The sequence below is a fragment of the Pseudorca crassidens genome, chromosome 19 (genome assembly GCF_039906515.1).
Source record: "Pseudorca crassidens isolate mPseCra1 chromosome 19, mPseCra1.hap1, whole genome shotgun sequence".
Classification (NCBI taxonomy): Eukaryota; Metazoa; Chordata; class Mammalia; order Artiodactyla; family Delphinidae; genus Pseudorca; species Pseudorca crassidens.
Window position 1 is genome coordinate 64073146 of NC_090314.1, and position 18037 is coordinate 64091182.

General features: G+C 60.1%; 1 protein-coding gene and 2 long non-coding RNA genes across 13 annotated transcripts in view; 1 reads left to right on the forward strand and 2 right to left on the reverse strand.

The window, feature by feature from the left end:
* Positions 1-18037, forward strand: part of CACNG4 (calcium voltage-gated channel auxiliary subunit gamma 4) — a 56481-nt gene that overhangs the window by 33418 nt on the left and 5026 nt on the right. Inside the window, exons 2-3 of the mRNA XM_067716560.1 lie at positions 11286-11369; positions 16055-16195. Of these exons, the coding sequence (XP_067572661.1) occupies positions 11286-11369; positions 16055-16195 (225 nt within the window). The remainder of the gene's footprint in view (positions 1-11285; positions 11370-16054; positions 16196-18037) is intronic.
* LOC137211802 (uncharacterized) lies at positions 978-9863 on the reverse strand. 10 transcript variants are annotated; one of them, XR_010937223.1, is made up of 8 exons: positions 9660-9863; positions 6988-9150; positions 5796-5915; positions 5254-5471; positions 4590-5007; positions 4116-4178; positions 1801-1918; positions 978-1584 (listed from the first exon to the last, which is right to left on the reverse strand). It is a non-coding gene; the product is annotated as an uncharacterized lncRNA (long non-coding RNA). The 10 variants fall into 10 exon arrangements; XR_010937219.1 differs by having other exon boundaries at positions 1801-4178; XR_010937226.1 differs by having other exon boundaries at positions 1801-1890; positions 4116-5007.
* LOC137212755 (uncharacterized) lies at positions 9907-17452 on the reverse strand. Of its 2 annotated transcripts, XR_010937607.1 has the most exons (6): positions 16917-17451; positions 14712-16378; positions 12796-14364; positions 11363-12101; positions 10982-11222; positions 9907-10724 (listed from the first exon to the last, which is right to left on the reverse strand). It is a non-coding gene; the product is annotated as an uncharacterized lncRNA (long non-coding RNA). The 2 variants fall into 2 exon arrangements; XR_010937606.1 differs by having other exon boundaries at positions 12796-16378; positions 16917-17452.

Consider the following 18037-nt stretch of genomic DNA (forward strand, 5'->3'; position numbering starts at 1 on the left):
GCGTCTCCCAGGCAGCCTGGCTCCTCTGGGACTAAAATAAGACACCCAAGAGGCCCCAGGCTGGGGCCCTCCGATGTAACAGGTCGCATTTCCACCAAGTCGGGCTGGGAATAGAATTAGAGACATGCCAGGCTGTGAGGGCCAAGGGGTCCCTGCGTTAGTCATGGGGACACTTTTCCAGCTTCGGGAAAGGCACGGCGGCACCTCGGAGCCTACGGCGTTGAATCCAGGACCCTCGCAGGGTGATCCAGGCCACGCCGTGATGGCTGCCCGCCTGCTCCGGCAGCCTCAGCCCACCCACCCTGCGCCTACGCTCTCTTCCGGAAGCTCACTCCCCAAACATGCCTCTGGGCCCCCCCTCTCTGCCACCCCCAGCTGCCACGTTCCGTCCTCAGCTCTGTCCCCCGAGCTGCCCCAGACACCCGTCCAGCACCAACCCTCGTTCCTGAAGGCCCCTGAGCCTGCGGCTTCCCCTGTAGCATGTGTCACTAGCTCCCTGTTCTGAGGTGATGTGCACACTTCACCTCCCCAACCAGGCGATGCGTTCTTGCTGGCCGGACCCGTGCCTCTGGGCCCCCACAGGGCCTGGCATCAGTAGATGGATACTGAATTAAATGAAAGAGTGGGCAAAGGGTTGAACGGATAAACGAGGTCTACAGGGGCTTCCCTGGTGGTGCAGTGGTTAAGAATCCGCCTGCCGATGCAGGGGACCCGGGTTCTAGCCCTGGTCCAGGAAGATCCCACATGCTGCGGAGCAACTAAGCCCATGCGTCACAACTACTGAGCCTGCGCTCTAGAGCCCACGAGCCACAACTACTGAGCCCACGTGCCACAACTACTGAAGCCTGCGCACCTAGAGCTCGTGCTCCACAGCAAGAGAAGCCACTGCAGTGAGAAGCCTGCGCACCGCAACGACGAATAGCCCCTGCTCACCACAACTAGAGAAAGTCCCTGTGCAGCAATGAAGACCCAACGCAGCCAAAAATAAATAAATTTATTGAAAAAAAAACGAGGTCTATGGCCAAACAAAGACCCCAAACAGATGCTAGAGGGGCAGCGAGGCCCTTCAGTGAACTATGAGCTCACTTTAGAAAGGAGAAAAGAGCACGAGGGAAACCTGTCCCAGGCACTGGGGCTCAAAGCAGCTGCGCAGGCTGTGAACCCCAAGCCCTTGGCCGTGTAGGGGACACGGGGCCTCCTCCCCAAACTCCACAGTCTGGTCCGAAGGCAGCTCCGAGAAATGAGAAGTTTAAAAGTATAGACTTACCCTTCGCATCACCACAATTGATCTTCTCAAAGTGCTCTGACCAGCATGGGCTAGGGTTAGGGTTAGGCCCCGCTTCCGCTCTCAAAGGTGGTAAAGACATTTCCCATCCTCCCGACGAGGAGAAGCTCTCCTGACCTCTCCTCTGCGGCCTCGGATGGCGTGCTCTCTGAAACTCTGGCCTCCTCCTTCAGACCCCGTCCTCAGGCGTCACTGGATGACTGTGTACCTGGAAAGCTCCAGGACGGCAGAGACCACGCCTGTCTTGTCTCTTCTCCTTGATGATCGATGAAACAGAAACACGCCAAAATGCAGAATGTCTGAGACGAAATCGAAGTGGATTACTGCCCTTGATGCAAGGTGGGTCATCCTTTGGGGATTCAGGGACCCAGGCTGTGCCCGTCTTGTGGCTCCACCACCCCCTGAGCTGGCGGGGGAGGCCGTGGAGAGGGAGAGGTGCACCCACCTGTCCAGGAAGGACGCCTATCACTTCCGCCCACTTCCCATTGGCCAGCTGGGTCCCATGGCCCATCTACCTGCAAAGGAGGCTGAGAGATCCAGTGTAGCCCTGAGTCCAGGAAGAAGAGGGGTGAGCAGGTCCTCTGCCACATCTGGGTCCCCAGCATCTAGCGCAGGAGGTGCTGGACGGAGGAACTTCAAAATGCACAAGGTCATAATGCTTAACAGGGTCTCACAGGGTCACTTGCAAGCCAGGGAGCTAAGGCTCCCCCAGGAAAGTCCAGCCCAGCCCTGGCTGCCACTCCAAGCCTGGCAGTTCTCTGCAGGAGCCCGGGGGAGAGGCTTCCCACAGCCTGCCGCCTTACAGCTGGAGAGAGGCCAGCCCTCCGGAGAACACCAGCGTGTGCCAGCCGGGAAATCACAGTTATTAGGAGGTTCTTTGGAGATAAGCATGGAAGTGGAGAGATGATGAGGGGGTGTTCAGAGGGGGAATTACAGGGAGCTGGAGGTGGGGCGGGGCCGGGGAGGCACGGGGCCTGGCTTTGTGGTGGCAGCCGGGGGCACGGACGCTTGGCCAGTCGCGTCCGCTCGGAGCCGGTGTCACGGGCCGAGTTGCGCCCCTCCAAATTCGTATGTGGCAGTCCTAACCCCAGTACCTCGGGGTGTGACTGTGTTGGGAAGTAGGGTCTTTACAGAGGCTAATCAAGTTAAAATGAGGTCATGAGCATGGGTCCTGGTCATATATGAGTGGTGTCCTCGTGAAAAGGGGGAATGTGGAGACAGACAGGCGTGCAGGGAGAACACTGTGTGCAGGTGAAGGCAGAGACCGAGGTGACGCTTCTACAAGCCCAGGGGTGCCAGCGGTAGACAGCGAGCCCCTAGGAGCTCAGGACGGGGAGGGGTGCAGAGGAGGCCCCAGAGAGCCCTGGGAAGGCACCGCCTCTGCCCGCGCCTCCTCCTAGGACTTCTGGCCTCCAGAACCGCGAGGCACCCTGCCTGTCTGTGCTGGAACGGTCGAGGTCACTTCCATCCCGGGCTCCGGTCCCTCGTCTGCGGACACATCTAAGACCAGGAGCCAGGGTCTCCCCCAGACAGCGCACGGCTCGCCGGTGTCCCGGGCTGCCCTTTCCTCTCGCGCCTGCCTGCCGCCCTCACCCAGGCAGCTCCCTTCAAGGCTGCCCCTCAAGCCTTCCCACCCCGTCGCCCTCGTGGCGGCTGTGCAGTTAGGTCCCATCTCCACGGCCTCCCTGCGGGACCTCCACCTCACCCCGGCCTCTTCTGCTGCTGCATCCCCTTGGCCGCTGTCCCCCCAGGCCAGGCCACCCAGGGTTCCAGAACACGAGGCCGGCCTGCCTGCCCACTTCTGCCCTTTTGCATATACGGAGCCCAGTAGCGCCCCTCTGTACACATCAGCTCCTCTGGAAAGCCCTGAGCTGCCACCATAGCCACGCTGAGCCCTCGCACCCTCCTCCGCCTCTCCCTGACCTCTGCCCCGACCGGAGGGGGCCCGCTCTGGAGAACCGCCACTTCCAGTGCAGGGTAGCCCAGCCTCGAACCTGAGCCAGTGCGCTTAGGCCAAGACTCTGGAAGAACAGGTTTCCCACCAATGAAGAGTGTCGAGGACCCATGTTTCCCAGTCACGCTGCAGCCAATCAGAACTACCCGTAGCCCTGAGGCCACGCCATGCCCTTCTGCCTCCCGAGTGTGGGAGGGTCAGGGCCCGGACTCTGGAGCTGGGCGGGCGGCCCCGGTTCGAATCCTGGCTCGGGCACTTGGTAGCAAATGGTGTCAGTAATCGTCTCTGCGTCGCAGGGTTAGTATGAAGACGAAGTGAGTTAACAGATGTCAGGTGCTTAAACAGTGCCTGGCCATACAGGTGCTAAGTGAACTCTTGATGTTATTCTTACCCTGAGGATAACACTGTCCCTTCCCCTCCTCTCCCGTCAGCCCAGCCCTGTACCCCTCAGCCCCTCACCTCCTCCACAGAGCCCTGGGTCCTTCCTGGAAGGCCTGTGCCCTCCTGGAGACACACAGGCCTCCAGGCCTGCCGGGCTGTCCCCGTGGGGGCTTAGGGTCAGGGGCCGGGCAGCTTTGGGGAAACACGGGAGGAGTGCAGGCCCAGGCGGGCTCTGAGCTCCTCCCACGGCCCACCTGAGACACGGACTTGGTCCGTCTGGCCTTGGACCAGGGCTGCGGCTGGTACGAACAGTCTGACTCGGGTCCAGTGAGACCTCCCTGATCTGGACCAGTTAGGGCACGGCCACCTCGAATTATTATAAAGTCCAATTGATAGCTATTTAGAACACAATGTAGTTTGATTATTTTCCCACACATAAGATGATTCGAACAAGGCTGCTGGAATGCTTGGTCCACACGGGGTTCTCACCCTCACCTCCTTCTCCGGTCTGGGTGGCCTTCACCAGCAGCCGGGCCTCGTCTGGGCTTTCCCATTGCTCTGTTGACCGGGGATGACAGGGATGTTCTGAGGTCACGAGTTGAGCACTCCCCACACCCCATGCTGCAGAAGCATCTGTTCCCGGACGCGGACCTCACACCGGAGCCCCGACCTCGGCTTTGAGCTCGGCCTCAACTCCGGGACAAGAGCCCAGGATGGAAAATGCCTCACATCCCTCCCCTGCTGTCCGACCGTATCTCCCCCTGAAACGGCACAGCTGGAAACCCACACAGGGGGCGAACTCGACTCACGTTCACCCGTCCTGGAGCCCAAAGGGGCCTTGCAGACCAGGCCTCTGCCGCCCTGCCGCCCAGAGCTGCCTTTTCCAAAGTCTGGGGACGCCAGTTGCCTCCTGCTTCACCGTCGGGGAAGCGGTTGCCTTAAAGCTAACCCAGCACTCGCGGTTGTTACCTGGCTTCACTCCCTGATGTGTCTGGGGAGGACCCACACTGCATCAGAGCCCCTTCTGGCACTCGCAAGGATTCCCGGAAGGGCGTGGGCATCGGGCGCTTGGGAAGAACACGTGGTGAGACGTCAGGAGCCGGATTCCAGCGGCTGCTCTGCCATGGGTGCCCCGAGCCTCCTCTTCTCTAAGACGAGGCAGAGACGTCTCCTTTACGGCCTAAGGTAGGGCCTAGTGCTCAGAGCTGGGCCTCTGCCCCGGGGCTTGGGAAAGCAGGGCTTGTGACGTCTCTACACCTCTTTCTTGCATCGTCAAAGCTGTGTTTTTACAAAGATGAGATGGGCCGATGGGCCAGCTTTCATCGAAGCCCAAGCCAGGGCCGGTGTGCAGGCAGGGTGTCCCGGGTGGCCATCCTGGGGAGCGGGCCTGTGGGAGGGTGGGAGAGGGAACCCAGGTAGAGGGAAAGGCAGTGCAAGGGGCAGCCCTGAGCTGACCATCACTGGTTTGGTCCTGCTGGGACCCACCCCCAGAAGCAGGTAGAACGGGAACACCTATCCACCGGCCGCCATCCTCCTGCGCCAAGGTCACCCTGGGGCCGGGGGGCCCTCGCCCCCCAAACCCCCAGCTCCACGAGTGAGTGAGTGTGTGTGCAGTTGCCCCCGGGCGACCTACCCAGTGCCGCGGGCCAAAAAGGAAGAAGCAACTGGAGCGGCTGAATCGAGGTTCCGGCAGGCAACACCCCAGGGAGCTGGTTTCTGCTCTGAGGGGCTGGAGTAAAGGCGGGCAGAGACGTGAGGGGTGGGCCCCAGGGGGCCCGTGCACACTCAGCCGGTGCCAGCGCTGCTTCAGCGTCTGTGAGGAACAGGTGAGGTCGTGCCTGTGGAAGCGCTCTGCCAGCCGCCGTAAGGGATTACACAGAGACACCATTATTAGCAAGTCACCGTCTAACATCCTTTGCTCCAGCGCTCCCCTAGTGGCGACCGACCTCTGAGATGGCCTGTTAGGGAGGCTTATGTCACACCCTGACATGACTCGCAGGGTAACCAACTCGTCCCGGTTTGCCTGCGACTCTCCTGGGTTCAGCACTGAAAGTCCTACATGCCCGTCACCGCCTGAGTCCTGGGGGTCGGTCACCCTCGCGGGGGGGTGATTCACCCACGGGGGCCAAAGGTCACCCACACACATGTCCCCCCGACGGGTCACCCGCCACTCACCAGCCTCCACATCTGGGCGGCCCTGCGGTCACTTCAGACACAGCGCCACGTTTTCCCTGGAGTCAAAGATCCGGTTTCTTTTCTTTCTTTCGATAAACCTCATGGGTTCATTTTCAGACACTGTAGAAAATTTAGAAATTACAGAGAAAATGTAAAGAGGAAAATCTGAATTCACCGAGAAATGAAACAGTGGACACCTTTTAGGATGTTTCTTTCCAGATGTTTCCTAGGCTTAGAGAAATACCTCTAGTATGATGTATGTAGATGAATGGATATGTTAACATCTGCGCACAAAATGGTCCTAGAATCTTAGAGCAGGAGGGACTCCTTTGGACCCAGTTCCCGAGCTTTAACAGATGAAGAAGTAACGCGTCTGGGGCCATGTGTCTCGAGAAGTCTCTTCACACGGTGGTTCCCTGACCCGCAAAGGGAGAGGACCGCCGTGTCCCCGGGAGCGCAGGCCACGACCCCGGGAGCGCTGCGGTATTCCCGCGGTGTGGTCCATCTGGGATCTTGCAATTAGCCAGCGAAGCTCATCACTTAGCAGATAACGCAGCAAGTGGCCCAATTACCGAGAGCGCACGTGTGCAATGGATTGGAAATGGCGCTCTCTCACTGCTCACATCAGCCATTAATTTTTCTCCCCTATTAAATGCCTTGAGGCCAACACTCACAAAATTAAATTTGACAGGGATAGATGTGAAGTCCTTCGGACTAAACACTCCACTCGACAAAAACAGGTTGGGGGAGGTGAGGCCGCTCTCGTGAAAAAATCCTGGGCGGCTGAGTCCAGCAAGAGCAGGTCCCGAGAACAGAAGCACAGGATCCCGAGAAGAGGAGAGGCAGGGCTGTGCTCCTAGGCGGACCCAGGGCAGGGGGCGGGGCTGGACAAGGGTCTTGGAAGCATCAATAAAGAAACGGCTGAAGTAAATGGGGAGGCCTTCCCTGGTGGTGCAGTGGTTGGGAGTCCGCCTGCCGATGCAGGGGACACGGGTTCGTGCCCCGGTCCGGGAAGATCCCACGTGCCGCTGGGCCCGTGAGCCGTGGCCGCTGAGCCTGCGCGTCCGGAGCCTGTGCTCCGCAACGGGAGAGGCCACAACAGTGAGAGGCCCGCGTACTGCAATAACTAAATAAATAAATAAAGTAAATGGGGATAGTTGACCTAGAGAGGATGCTCGTTTAGGGGACATACCCACGTTCTCTACTCGAGGTGCCCCACTCCTCCGCGGACCCCACTTGTTCAGACTGGGGCCGGGGGACGCGTCTGGTCCCGACCGTTGGCAGCTTGCCAGCCTCCTCTCGTCCTCGACCTTGGGCCTCCCTTTTTGTGCAAACCCTGGATGGCTGGAAAACTAGCTTGTCCTTCATCCTGTTGGATACAGTTCCTCTCTTCAGTGGCTTGACGCACGACAGAGGATGGGTTCTTTTATTCCCAGGGATTATAAGTAATACCCGTGGATAGGGTTTTGTGGAGGCGGACAACCTCTCAGGAACTTGAAGTTAAAGCTGTTTGGAAACAGAATATGCCTCGGGAGGTGGCGAGGTCCCTGTCGCTAGCTGGAGGGTACAGGGAGAGGATGCGAGTCCCTGGTGGGGAACCTGCTCCAGGGGGCTTTGGAAGCGTGAGCCTGAGCGACTGCACGAGTCTCGTTGCAACAGGAGGATGCTTCTGCGGATGCAGTGCATGCAGCTTCCCACACATTGCGTGTGGGCCCCTGCCGCTGACAGAGGAGCAGGAAGGGCCAACACGTCTGCCTTCCTGCAAGGCTGGCGCCCAGTGAGCGAACGAGCATGTTGCATTTCCTCTCACACAGCAGCGCTCCTGTGTCAGCGTCCTGGGGCTGCTGGAACAGACCATAACGAACCAGGAGGTTTGGAACACAGTTGTTGCACAGTTCTGGAGGCCCGAAGTCCGAAATCAGGGTGTCAGCAGGGCCCTGCCCTCTCTGAGACTCTGGGTACGTTGTTCCTTCCTTGCCTCTTCCTAGCTCTGGCTGGTTGCCCGCGATCCCTGCCACCCCCCGGCGTGTAGACGCAACACTCCAACCTCTGCCTCTGTCTTCCCACGCCTTTTCCCTTGGGTCCAGGTTTCCCTCTTCCTATAGGGACACCAGTCGTTGGATTTAGGGCCACCCTAAGTTAGTGTGGCCTCATCTTAACTGGAGTCCATCTTCAAGATCCTGTCTCCAAATGAGGTCCCGTTCACAGGGACCAGGGGTCAGGACTCCAACATGAGCTTTCTGGGGGCGGGGGGTTGCAGGGGGTGTGTGCAGGGTGGACACAGTTTAACCCAAGGCAATGCTTGTTCCTTCAGTCTGTGCACAGGAGCTTGGTGTGGAGAAGGGTGGAGAGAAGTTAGGAGAGGAGAGGAGGGGCGGGGGGGACGCGGGAGAGCGCGCTGTCAGCACGCTCGGAGCAGAACGCCCTGCGGTGGGATCCGTCGTGTGTACACACGGCCCCAAGAAAGGGAAATGTCTCTTCCTATCGTATAGTTGGACTGATGAACCATAACTGCGCATCGTCACGCAGCCACTGAAAAGAATGTGTCAGAAAATCTGTTAATATGTTGGGCAGTGTGATCCCTATTTACAGTTTCTATCAAATAGAAACTATCACCCTAAATGCAGAGTGGAGGTTCGCAAAATACATTGGAAGGGCATTTGGAACTAACGTGTCTACATGCAAGCTAGTTTCAAAACCTGCTTTCTTTTCCAATCGAATATGTAAATATGTGGTTTCCTGGCGAAGCATAGTTTTAGCATCATCAGTGGTGCAGCAAAAGCTTTACTGCCCTAGTCCCTGTGCTGTTGCCTTCGAAGACTGTCAGCAACTTTTGGAGTAGTATCAACTTATTATTTTTGTTATTAAAAACAAACAAGTTTTTAAAATCTATAGGTATTGGCCTAGAGACGTGTGTATACATTATTACATGAAAAAAGCAGTTTGCAGAGTAAAGTGTGTTGTATTATTCCTTTTGCAAAATAAGGGATATAACCATCCTGGAAACCAGCTTGGCTGTCCCTTATAACAAACACGCAGCTGTCACGTCACCCAGCAATTACTCTCCTGGGCATTTGGCCCAGGGAAATGAAGAGTTAGGTTCATCCCCAAACCTGTTCATAGCAGCGTTATTGGAAATAGCTGGAAACCACAGGTGCAATCGCTGGGCGCAAATCCAGCTGTCATGAGCTGTAGAACATCCGTGCCGTGGAACATCACTCAGCAGCCAAAAGGAGCAAACTATCGATACCACAACTCGGTGAATCTCGAGAGAATTACGCTGAGTGAGAGAGCCAGGCCCGACAGGTCACACGCCGTAAGATTCCATTTATAGAACCTTCTGGAAATGACAAAACTGTGCAAAAGGAGATCATCTTAGTGGTTGCCCTGCGTCGGGGTCAGAGCCTGGGGACCGGGACGAGGTGGGTGTGGCTATAAAAGGGCAACACGAGGGGTCCTCCAGGTGGCAGAATGTTCCTGACTGTAGCAATGTCAGGATCCTGGTTGGGATGTTCTCACTGGGGAAACCGGGTGAAAGGTACCTGGGGTCTCCCTGCAGTGCTTCTCACAACTGCGTGTGAGTCTACAGTTACCTCCAAGTAAAAAGATTAATTTTTAAAAAACACGTGCGCACGTGGGAAGACGCACAGCCGACCGTTGACCCCTGGAGACCAGCTCTGCAGAGAGATTATTTACTTCTTGTTCAGCCTCTTGATGTCTGACTGTTGCCACAAGCCTGGGGGACTTGGGGACTTTGTTTAGGCCCGTGAAGTAGCCCCCAAAGTGTGCGGGGGGGGGAGGAGGGCGGAGGGCTCCACCTCGCCCACCCACGCCCGGGAGGCGCTTGCTCGGCCTCCCACGCACCTCCTGAAGCTGGGGTGCGGCCCGCGCTGGCCGTCCTGACACCAGCCTGCCCTGGGGCTCCTTCCTCTCGCTCCACCACAGAGTAAGAGCCACGGAGCAAAGGGTGGGTGACGTCTGGGTCCCAAAGCAGCAAATGTCCCCTGAGCCGTCAGCGCAGGCCGAGAATCGTTGAAGTGCCTTTCAGGGTCGCCTCCCGTGACGCTCCTGAGGGAGGGTTAGGGTTAGGGTTAGGCAGGGCCCTCCTAGACGAGGCCTGTGGCTGTCCCCATTCTCCAGAGCAGGAGACTGAGGCAGGTAGCTAAAACGCTCACGCTTGACCCGGCTCAGACGACACTGTGGAAGCGTACCCCACTCAAGGCGCCGCCTCTGACACCCTCAGACTGTCCCCCACTGTCCCTGACCAAACCCAGCCTGCCCAGCAGTGGCCTGGACACCAGCCCCTGAGCTCTCTGAAGGCAGCAGCTCATGGGCCCAGCTGAGGGGAGGCTGGGGGGCAGCTGACTGGTAAATGGGAGGCGCTGAAGGTGCCCCCAAGCTCGTCGAGGCCCTTCTCCATGGAAAGGACGGGGACGGAGGCCAGCCTGGCGCGGGCCCTGCTGCCTGCACCGTGCGCCCGACCAGGAGGTCTGGCCGGGACGTGGGAGGGTCAGCGAGCCGCTCAGCAGCAGCTGCAAAACGAGAACGTTCCAGCTGAAAGCAGGCGGGCCCGTGTGGGGGCCAGGACGAGCTCCTTGTAGGGCCAGGGGCCCGGCCTGGGCGTGCGGGGGGCTGGCAGGACAGAGCCCGGCACCCTGTGTCCCCCGACCTGCGTCCGTTTCTGCACTGTGCACGCCCACACTGCAGGGGAGCAGGCGCTGGGAGAGCTGGCGGAAGATTCCAGAAGGGAGGGCTGGGCGGTCCTCCTGCCGTCACTAAACTACTCAGGGTGTCCTGCGAAGGCTACTTCTCCGGGTGGGGAGGGAGACCAGGCAGGAGAGGGTCTGGGCCTTTCCGGGAGTCTCTCTTCCTTCTATCACACCGAGTGAGGGGATTACAGTCACGTTGCCGACCGTGCGCAGATTCAGCCTGTGACGTAGGAGGGATTCACCGTAACTGTGTGCTCGAGGGGAGAGGGGAAGACAGACAGACACTGCCGCAGGGAGGTGGGCGGCAGATCTCATCCCGGCCCACAGCCCCTCTCCCTGCACGGCTCCTTCTCACCTCTGGCCGCACTGGACTTCCCACCCTCCCCAGACACACCGCGGGCCCCAGCCCTGGCTCTTCACAGCCCCGCCTCTGCCTGGCTGGCCCCTCCCCCATCCCACTGGGAAGGTCTTTGTCACCTTTCAAGCCTTGGCTCCGCAGTCCCCTTGGGCCCTGCTGGCCCAGGATGCTCTGCTTGAGGCCTCTTGTCCCTGTGTCCTGGTGCCCCTCCCTCTCGCGGGTGTCCAGACGTGGACCGTAATGACGCGGTCAGCCTGGGGCGCGTCCCCCGCTGGGCGGTCCTTCTCTGTGCCCCACGCCCATCGGAGCGGCCCTTCTGCGCCCTCCACGCCCAGAGCCAGGCACACCCGGCCAGCGAGTCTGGGGAGAAAGGACGTGGAGCCCACGGAACATTTACACCGCTCTTCCCCTCGCTCCCTGCAGGGGTCTATAAAGGGCACTGCTTCCGCATCAACCACTTCCCAGAGGACAACGGTTACGACCACGACAGCTCCGAGTACCTCCTGCGTGAGTGCCGAGGGTCCTTCGCTTCCTCTGTGGGTGGAGCGGGGGCCGGTGGTGGGCAGCCGGCCGCGGGGGAGGAAGGTGGGCCCCGTGGGGGCAGAGGGGGCTGGTCCCTGGGTGCCGCCTTCACTCCCTTTCTGATTCCGAATCGTTAGTTCGGCGGATGGAGTGTCGTTCAAGGTTGCTGTGGCGTGCTGGGTGTCCCGGCGGAGCTGCCTGGCTGATAGGACCATGCCCGGGTGCGGCCCGGGAAGATGGCGCAGGGTGGGGGAATCCCTGCTCCCCAGGGCCGCTGTCTTCAGAGGAACTGATTGCTGTGTCCGGTCCAGAGGTCAGGACGCAGGCTTGCCCGGGCCCGGCATCCTGGGGGCTGTGCCACCCCAAGCACACGGCCCGGCCAGCCCTGGACCTGCCCACCCCTCCCCTCCCCCACCCAGCATTCTAGTCTTGAAAAATCAGATTAAGTCATGCGCTGAAACAGCCATTGGGTGCCAGGCAGCCTGTGGGAGAACGTGAGGACGGTGGTGGGACCAGCCTCGGGTATGTGGCCCTGAGTGTCTCTGGCACAGACTGGTAGAGCCCATGAGCTGCCCCTGCCCGGGTCCTGCAGTGGGGCTGGCCCCCGGACTAGAACGCGGAACTCAAAGGACAAACCCCGTCCCACACCCTAAATCCAGATCTCGTCCGTGGGCACCTCCCTGGGAGAAAGGATGGAGCCTCAGCCTGGGGAGGAACCTGGAAATGGAAAAAACAGCACCGTTTTGAAGTCATTTTCCCCTTTTGCATTAGCCAAGACGCAGGCAGAGCTGCTCCCAGCGGCTCCCCTAGGGGCTCAGGCCAGCTTCATTTATGGAGAATCGATACGAGTGTGCTCAGAGGGAGCACTCTTCACTCTGCACCTGCTTATGGACCGTTCTTTTCTAAGGGAAAGGATTTTGGTTCTGAGTCATCTAGTGAAATAGACCAGCGTGCGGTTCCCCTGCAGCCTGGGGCAGCCTCAGGCCCAGAACCTGGAATAATGTAGCCAGATCTGCCTCCCATCCCTCCTCCCTCACCTTCTCCCCTTCCTCACGCCTGTACTCTCTGCTTTCTGCGGGCCACCACTGAACCCAGCAAATGATAGTCCATAGGGCCGCCACAGATGGTTGTGCAGGTTGCACACTGCACAACTCAAGGGATATCATTTGCATAGACTAGCGTATACATTACACTCTGTGAGTTGCATGGTGCGTGGCCTGCACAGCCATCTGGGGCGGCTGCTGGTGAAAGCCAGCCCTGAACAGGACCTCCCCTTGTTTGCCGGCCCGGGGCAGTCAGATGGTCCCTGAGGCTCTGAGGGCAGATTTGCTAACCTGGCCACCTCGGGACTGTGCGGAAGCAGCTCCTGGAGAAACACGCCATTCCCTCCCCACTTCCCACATGAACTTGCCTGAGGTTAATCGGTGCGGGCTCTGCCTCTTTACTCCCCTGCCCTTCCCCTCATGGTCCCCAGGGTGCTGGGATCTCCTTCTGGATGGGCCTCGTGGCACATCAGCCAAGAGGTCAGACGATGCGGCTTCCTGGGGTCCCAGCAGGAAGCAGAGGGGACGCTCGCTCCGATGGGAGGAAGGAAGGGCATTTAGTGAAGGACTAATTACAGAGCTGTGGGCGGGGCTAAGGGAAGCTTACAACGGGCAGTGAACACACCGCGGCTAGCAACAGAAGGACCCCTTACAGCCCTCAGCCTGAACAGGTGGGAGAGGCAGGTATGGACGCTTGCACCAGGGGAGCTGCAAGGACAGGCCTCCTGGCAGGGGCTATGGCCTTTATGACAGAGCGCAGCCACCTTATCCTCGTCCTCATTTGCAGGAAGGAAGCCAGGGGAATAACCGTCTTCCCTGCACTCTCCTCCCAAAGCCGGAGTCGAGGGACCCCGATGACCCGGTCCCTGGCGTCAGCCTCCCAGGGCCCAGAGCAGGACCGAGAGAGGTGGTCCGAGGGCCGGGAGGGGCACACTCACCAATCCAGCTTCAGGCTCCTGCTGTCCTCAAACCCCACCAGCGGTGCCCCGGGGCAGGGCGTGAGGGCTGGGAGACCCAGCAGCGATTTTCCCAAATAACATGATGGCAACTGTACATCAGCCATCAAAGCTCATTTGGGAAGGAAACGTTTCCTCATTGGTGCACCGTGGGGAGCCAGGGGGTTCATTCAGGAGCCCAAGGAAGAGAAGGGGTGATGGCTTTGGGGCCTGTGATCTCGGCTGCTGAGGGGGAGGGCAGAGCTGACTCCCCATCAGGGAAGTGGTTTTCCACTCAGGGGCTGCAGAAACAGCGAGAATTGGCCCTGAACTCGAGCCCCAGAGTGCAGGTGCCTGTGAGCTGGGAGCCAGAGGGAGTGGGCAACATTCCAGGACAGAACAAGGCCGCGGTCGCCACGGCCATCCGGCCTGAGTTTCCCTGATTCCCTGCCGTTTCTCTCTGTTGAGCCCGCTGGCCTCAGGGCTTCCCGTCCCTCTTGCCCTGGGCCTGGTGCCCCTTCTCCAGGCTCCTCATTTCGGGTTGGGCGCGTGGTTTCTGTGCTAACCCCAGAGTGCTGGTGTCAGGGCTGCTGAGAGCCCATGGCGAGCCTGAGGGCGAGTGAGGAGGAGATGCCCGCCCTCTGGGCAAAAACACAGATCCTTGCCAGGGCTCGAGGTAGCCACAGGGCCGTGGGCTGGACATCGACCCCGCTCTGTGCAAGACCCAGCCTGCACCGCGGTTGGTGCCCGCACGTCTAGAGCTCCGGGTGAGCCCACGTGGCAAAGGACGGTGCTCACGTGACTTACGCGGGCGGGATGGACGGCTCTGGGCCAGGCCCGAACTCGGAGATGTTAGAGGCTCCAGGCTTCCCTCGCTGCAACCCCTCTGACCCACCTGCAGAACGAGGGTATCGAGGGGGACCCGGTCCCCCTTTGCCGGCCCCGCACGGATCAGAGGCGCATTTCAAAGGCCCACAGGAAACCTCCTCCCGAAACCTGCGGCTGTGAGAAGGCAGAGGAAGGAGGGGGAGGCGGAGAGAAGAGCTTCATTTACTGCCCCAGACAAGCCGCTCTCTGTGCAGCAGGGCACACACTGGCGGGCTTACAAGCAGGGAGACAAACGCTGCCTTCAGAGGCTGAAAGGCTCAGGAGGGGGGCCTGCCGGTGCCCCCAGCTCACTGTCCCCTGGCGGCCCCCAGGTCCACGGAGCCGGGATTTCTCCTGGGCTGGGAGGCCGAGCTCGGGGTTCTGCTCACGTCCCCCTTCCCTTCCTCCCGCCTCCTCTCCCAGCCAGATGCTCAGGGAGGGGGACCCGCATCCCCCAGGGCCCTACTACGCGCCCGATGTACCTTATTCCGTCAGAGTCTCATCACAGCACTTGCAGGTAGTGTGTCCCTTTCCTAAGGCCACTGTAATAAATTACCACAAACTGGGGGGCTTAGAACAGCAGAAAGGCACCCTCACACGGAGTGGAGGCCAGACGTCTTCACTCAGGCGTTGCCAGGGCTGTGCTCCTCCAAAGCCTCTAGCAGAGAATCCTTCCCGCCTTTTCCAGCTCTGGCAGCCCCGGCATCCTTGTCTTGAGCTGTGTCATCCTTTCCTCCGCCTCCGTCCTCACATGGCTTCTCCCCATGGGCTCTTCTGCTGTGTCGCTTCCTGTTCATGTTAGGGCGCCTGTCACTAGACTTGGGGCCCAGCGTGATCTAGGACGGTGTCATCTCAAGAGCCTTAACTTACTCACAGCTGCAAAGACTTTTCTCCAAACCTGGTCACACTCATAGGTACCAGCAGTTAGAATGTGGACATAGATTTTGGGAGGCCACAATTCAACCCCTACAGGTAGGTATTACTACTCTCCCCAGGTTGTAAAAGAGGGGAGTGAAGTGGTCTGAAGCTAGCTGCCCTGGTCGCCCTGCTGGGCAGTGCACAGCTGCAGATCTAGCTCCGTGGGACCCCGCAGGCCATGGACATGCTCCCCTGTCCAGCCACCCCCTCCTCGGTGACCTCACGAGGTCCGGAGCGTCCCGGGGTGATGGCGCTGGTGTTGACGGAGGTGGGAGATCAAGGCTGTCACTTGAGGAGTGTGTGCTATGGGCAGGGCCTTTGCTAAATAAGCCTATTAGATGTGCAGAACCCACCTGGACGTAGCCTGTTACGAACTGCATCCCACTACTAGGGAAACCCAGTGTCAGGGAGGCCCCACCTTGGCCAAGGCCACACAGCCAGCGTGTCACAAAGCGGGGTACCCGGGCCCGCCGAAGGCAAAGCCGTGCCCTCGGCCGCCCGTCCGGATCCAGTCTCCAGCATCCTGGAGGCTTCACGGAGACGATGTCCACGAGCTGTGACGGGCCGTCTGACAGTGTTCTCGTGCCTGTTGCTGTGGCCTCCCTGGTGGCGCTGAGGGGATCCCCGCTGGCAGAAGTGGGGCCCACATCCAGGGAGAGCCTGAGACGGGGGCAGATGTGATTCCAGGCCACGTGGCGTCCAGGGGGAGTGACCAGCAGGCCGGCGCCATCACTTGGTGGCCTCCACCCCGCCCACCCCCCAGCTCCCTACCCGCCTGGGGTCTCCGAGGTGGGATGGGAATCTTCAAAGTCAGCGGAAGGGCCTTGAGAGCCTTGGGGCCGACGCCCGTGGCCGGGCCGGGAGGATGGCCAGCCCCACGGCCCTCTCTGTGTCTCCCGCCGGCCAGGCCTCGTGCGCGCCTCCAGCGCCTTCCCCATCCTCAGTGCCGCCCTCCTGCTGCTCGGCGGGCTCTGCCTTGGCGCCGGGAGACTCCACAGCCGCAAGAACAACATCGTCCTCAGCGCCGGCATCCTCTTTGTGGCTGCAGGTGAGCCGTCCGCTCTGGTCCCCGCTGCACAGAGCGCTCGTCTGCGGCGTGCGGTGGGGAGGACGGGGGGCAGGTCATAACATCGCCGTGGGTGACACAGGTCCAACGTGTGGGGCGCCCGGCAGGGAGTGGGGAGCAGCTGCTTAACAGGCATGGGGTCTCCTTCTGGGCGATGAGAATGTTCTGGAACGAGCAGAGGGGGTGGTTGCACAACACTGAATGAACTGAATGCCACTAAATTGTGCACTTTAAAGGGTTAATTTTACGTTACGGGAATTTCACCTCAATTAAAAATAAAAATAACTAGTCCAGGTGTGCAGAAGGCCACAGGGGCAGCGCTGGTGCCCTACAAGCCCCTCCTGGGAGCCTGGCGGAGTTGGGGGTCGGGGCGGGCCTCAGGGGATCGCTCAGAAGCCAAGGCCTGAAGGGGTTGAGCCGGGAAGACAAGGGGAGGCGTACAGGCCGGCAAGGGGGCAGGAGCCCAGCGTGCCGGGGGCGGTGTGAGCGAGGAGGAGGGCGCGGGGCGGAGCCCCACCCGCCCACCCTGACTGTCCGAGTCTCCCGGCTCCGAGACGGGCAACAGCACCTCTGCGTCCCCCAGAGCTGTGGGTGAGAGCAACCCACTCCCTGCCCAGTGGGTCCGAAATGGCCTAACACGGTCGCTCCTCTGAGCCTAGCCGCAGACGGCGCGCTGCAGGCCGGAGGGGGGGTCAGTGCTCACGCCTGGTCCAGGGGAGAATCCAGTGGCCTGAGTCGCTGGGGCTGGGGGCTTGGCGGGGCGTCTGAGGGGCAAAGCTCGGCCAGTGGCGTCCTCAAGACTCTGGGCAGCCCGGCGGGATGGAGATGACGGTGCAGCAGGGCCGGAGCAGCTGACTTCCCAGGCCTCGTTCCAGTAAATCCGCGTAAGAAATGTCACAGAGCTCCGCCCGCAGCCCTTTCCTGAATTGTCATCAGAGCTCCTTGCACCGTCCTAACGGCGTTCTCGCTTTCAAAGAGCCCTTTTCTCACACCGGACCTGTGAGGCTGAGCGGAGCGAGGGTCCCTGTGCCTGGGCTCTGAACCCTGAATCAGCCCAGTGGCACCGTGAGGGTGACAGTGAGGCTCCCAGTCACTGGGCCGGGCTTCCTTCACTGGCCCAGGAAGGGGCCTGCGAGGTGCGCGGCCCACGTAAGTCCCCAGAGGCCATCTCATCCCATCTCTTCTCACGGCTCCTCTTGGAGAAGGAAGGTGACTGCCGTTTGCATCGCGGAACTGCGGGCCACAGCTACCCAGGGACGGGCTCAGAATCTCAGGGCTCCTGGCCGCCATTCTTGCGCCTGTTCTCCCGCCCCACTTCAGTTTTTGTCTCCTTCCAGTGCAGTAAATATATGTGTGTGTGCATCTGCGGGGGATGTATGTGAGTGAGGAGTGTGTGTGTGAGTGTGAGCGTGTGAGTGTGTGTGCGTGCGAGTGTGAGTGTGTGTGTGTGTGTGAGCGTGTGAGCGTGTGCTGGAAAGGAGGATCTCCTTAGGAAGAAGCAGGACGCTCCTTCCTGGCCAGGTCCCTGTCCTGTCCCTTCTCCTCACCTTAGCCCAGAACGGGGGCAAGGCAGGAAGACAGGGACACACGCCATTCTCTCTCCTCCTCCAAGCAGGCAGATTGCTCAGGGTGTGGACTTGAATCCTGCTGTGGCGTTTGAATCCTGTCCCCTTTCCTTTCCCGAGGAAGGAAAGAAGACTTCCACTAATACCAGTGCCAATGCTGCACGAGTGCACCCCCATCACCCCAGCTCCTGAGGAGGTGGTCACGTGGCCCAGGCGGTTTCCCTGAAGTCACCCAGCGGCAACGACAGGCTGAGCCCAG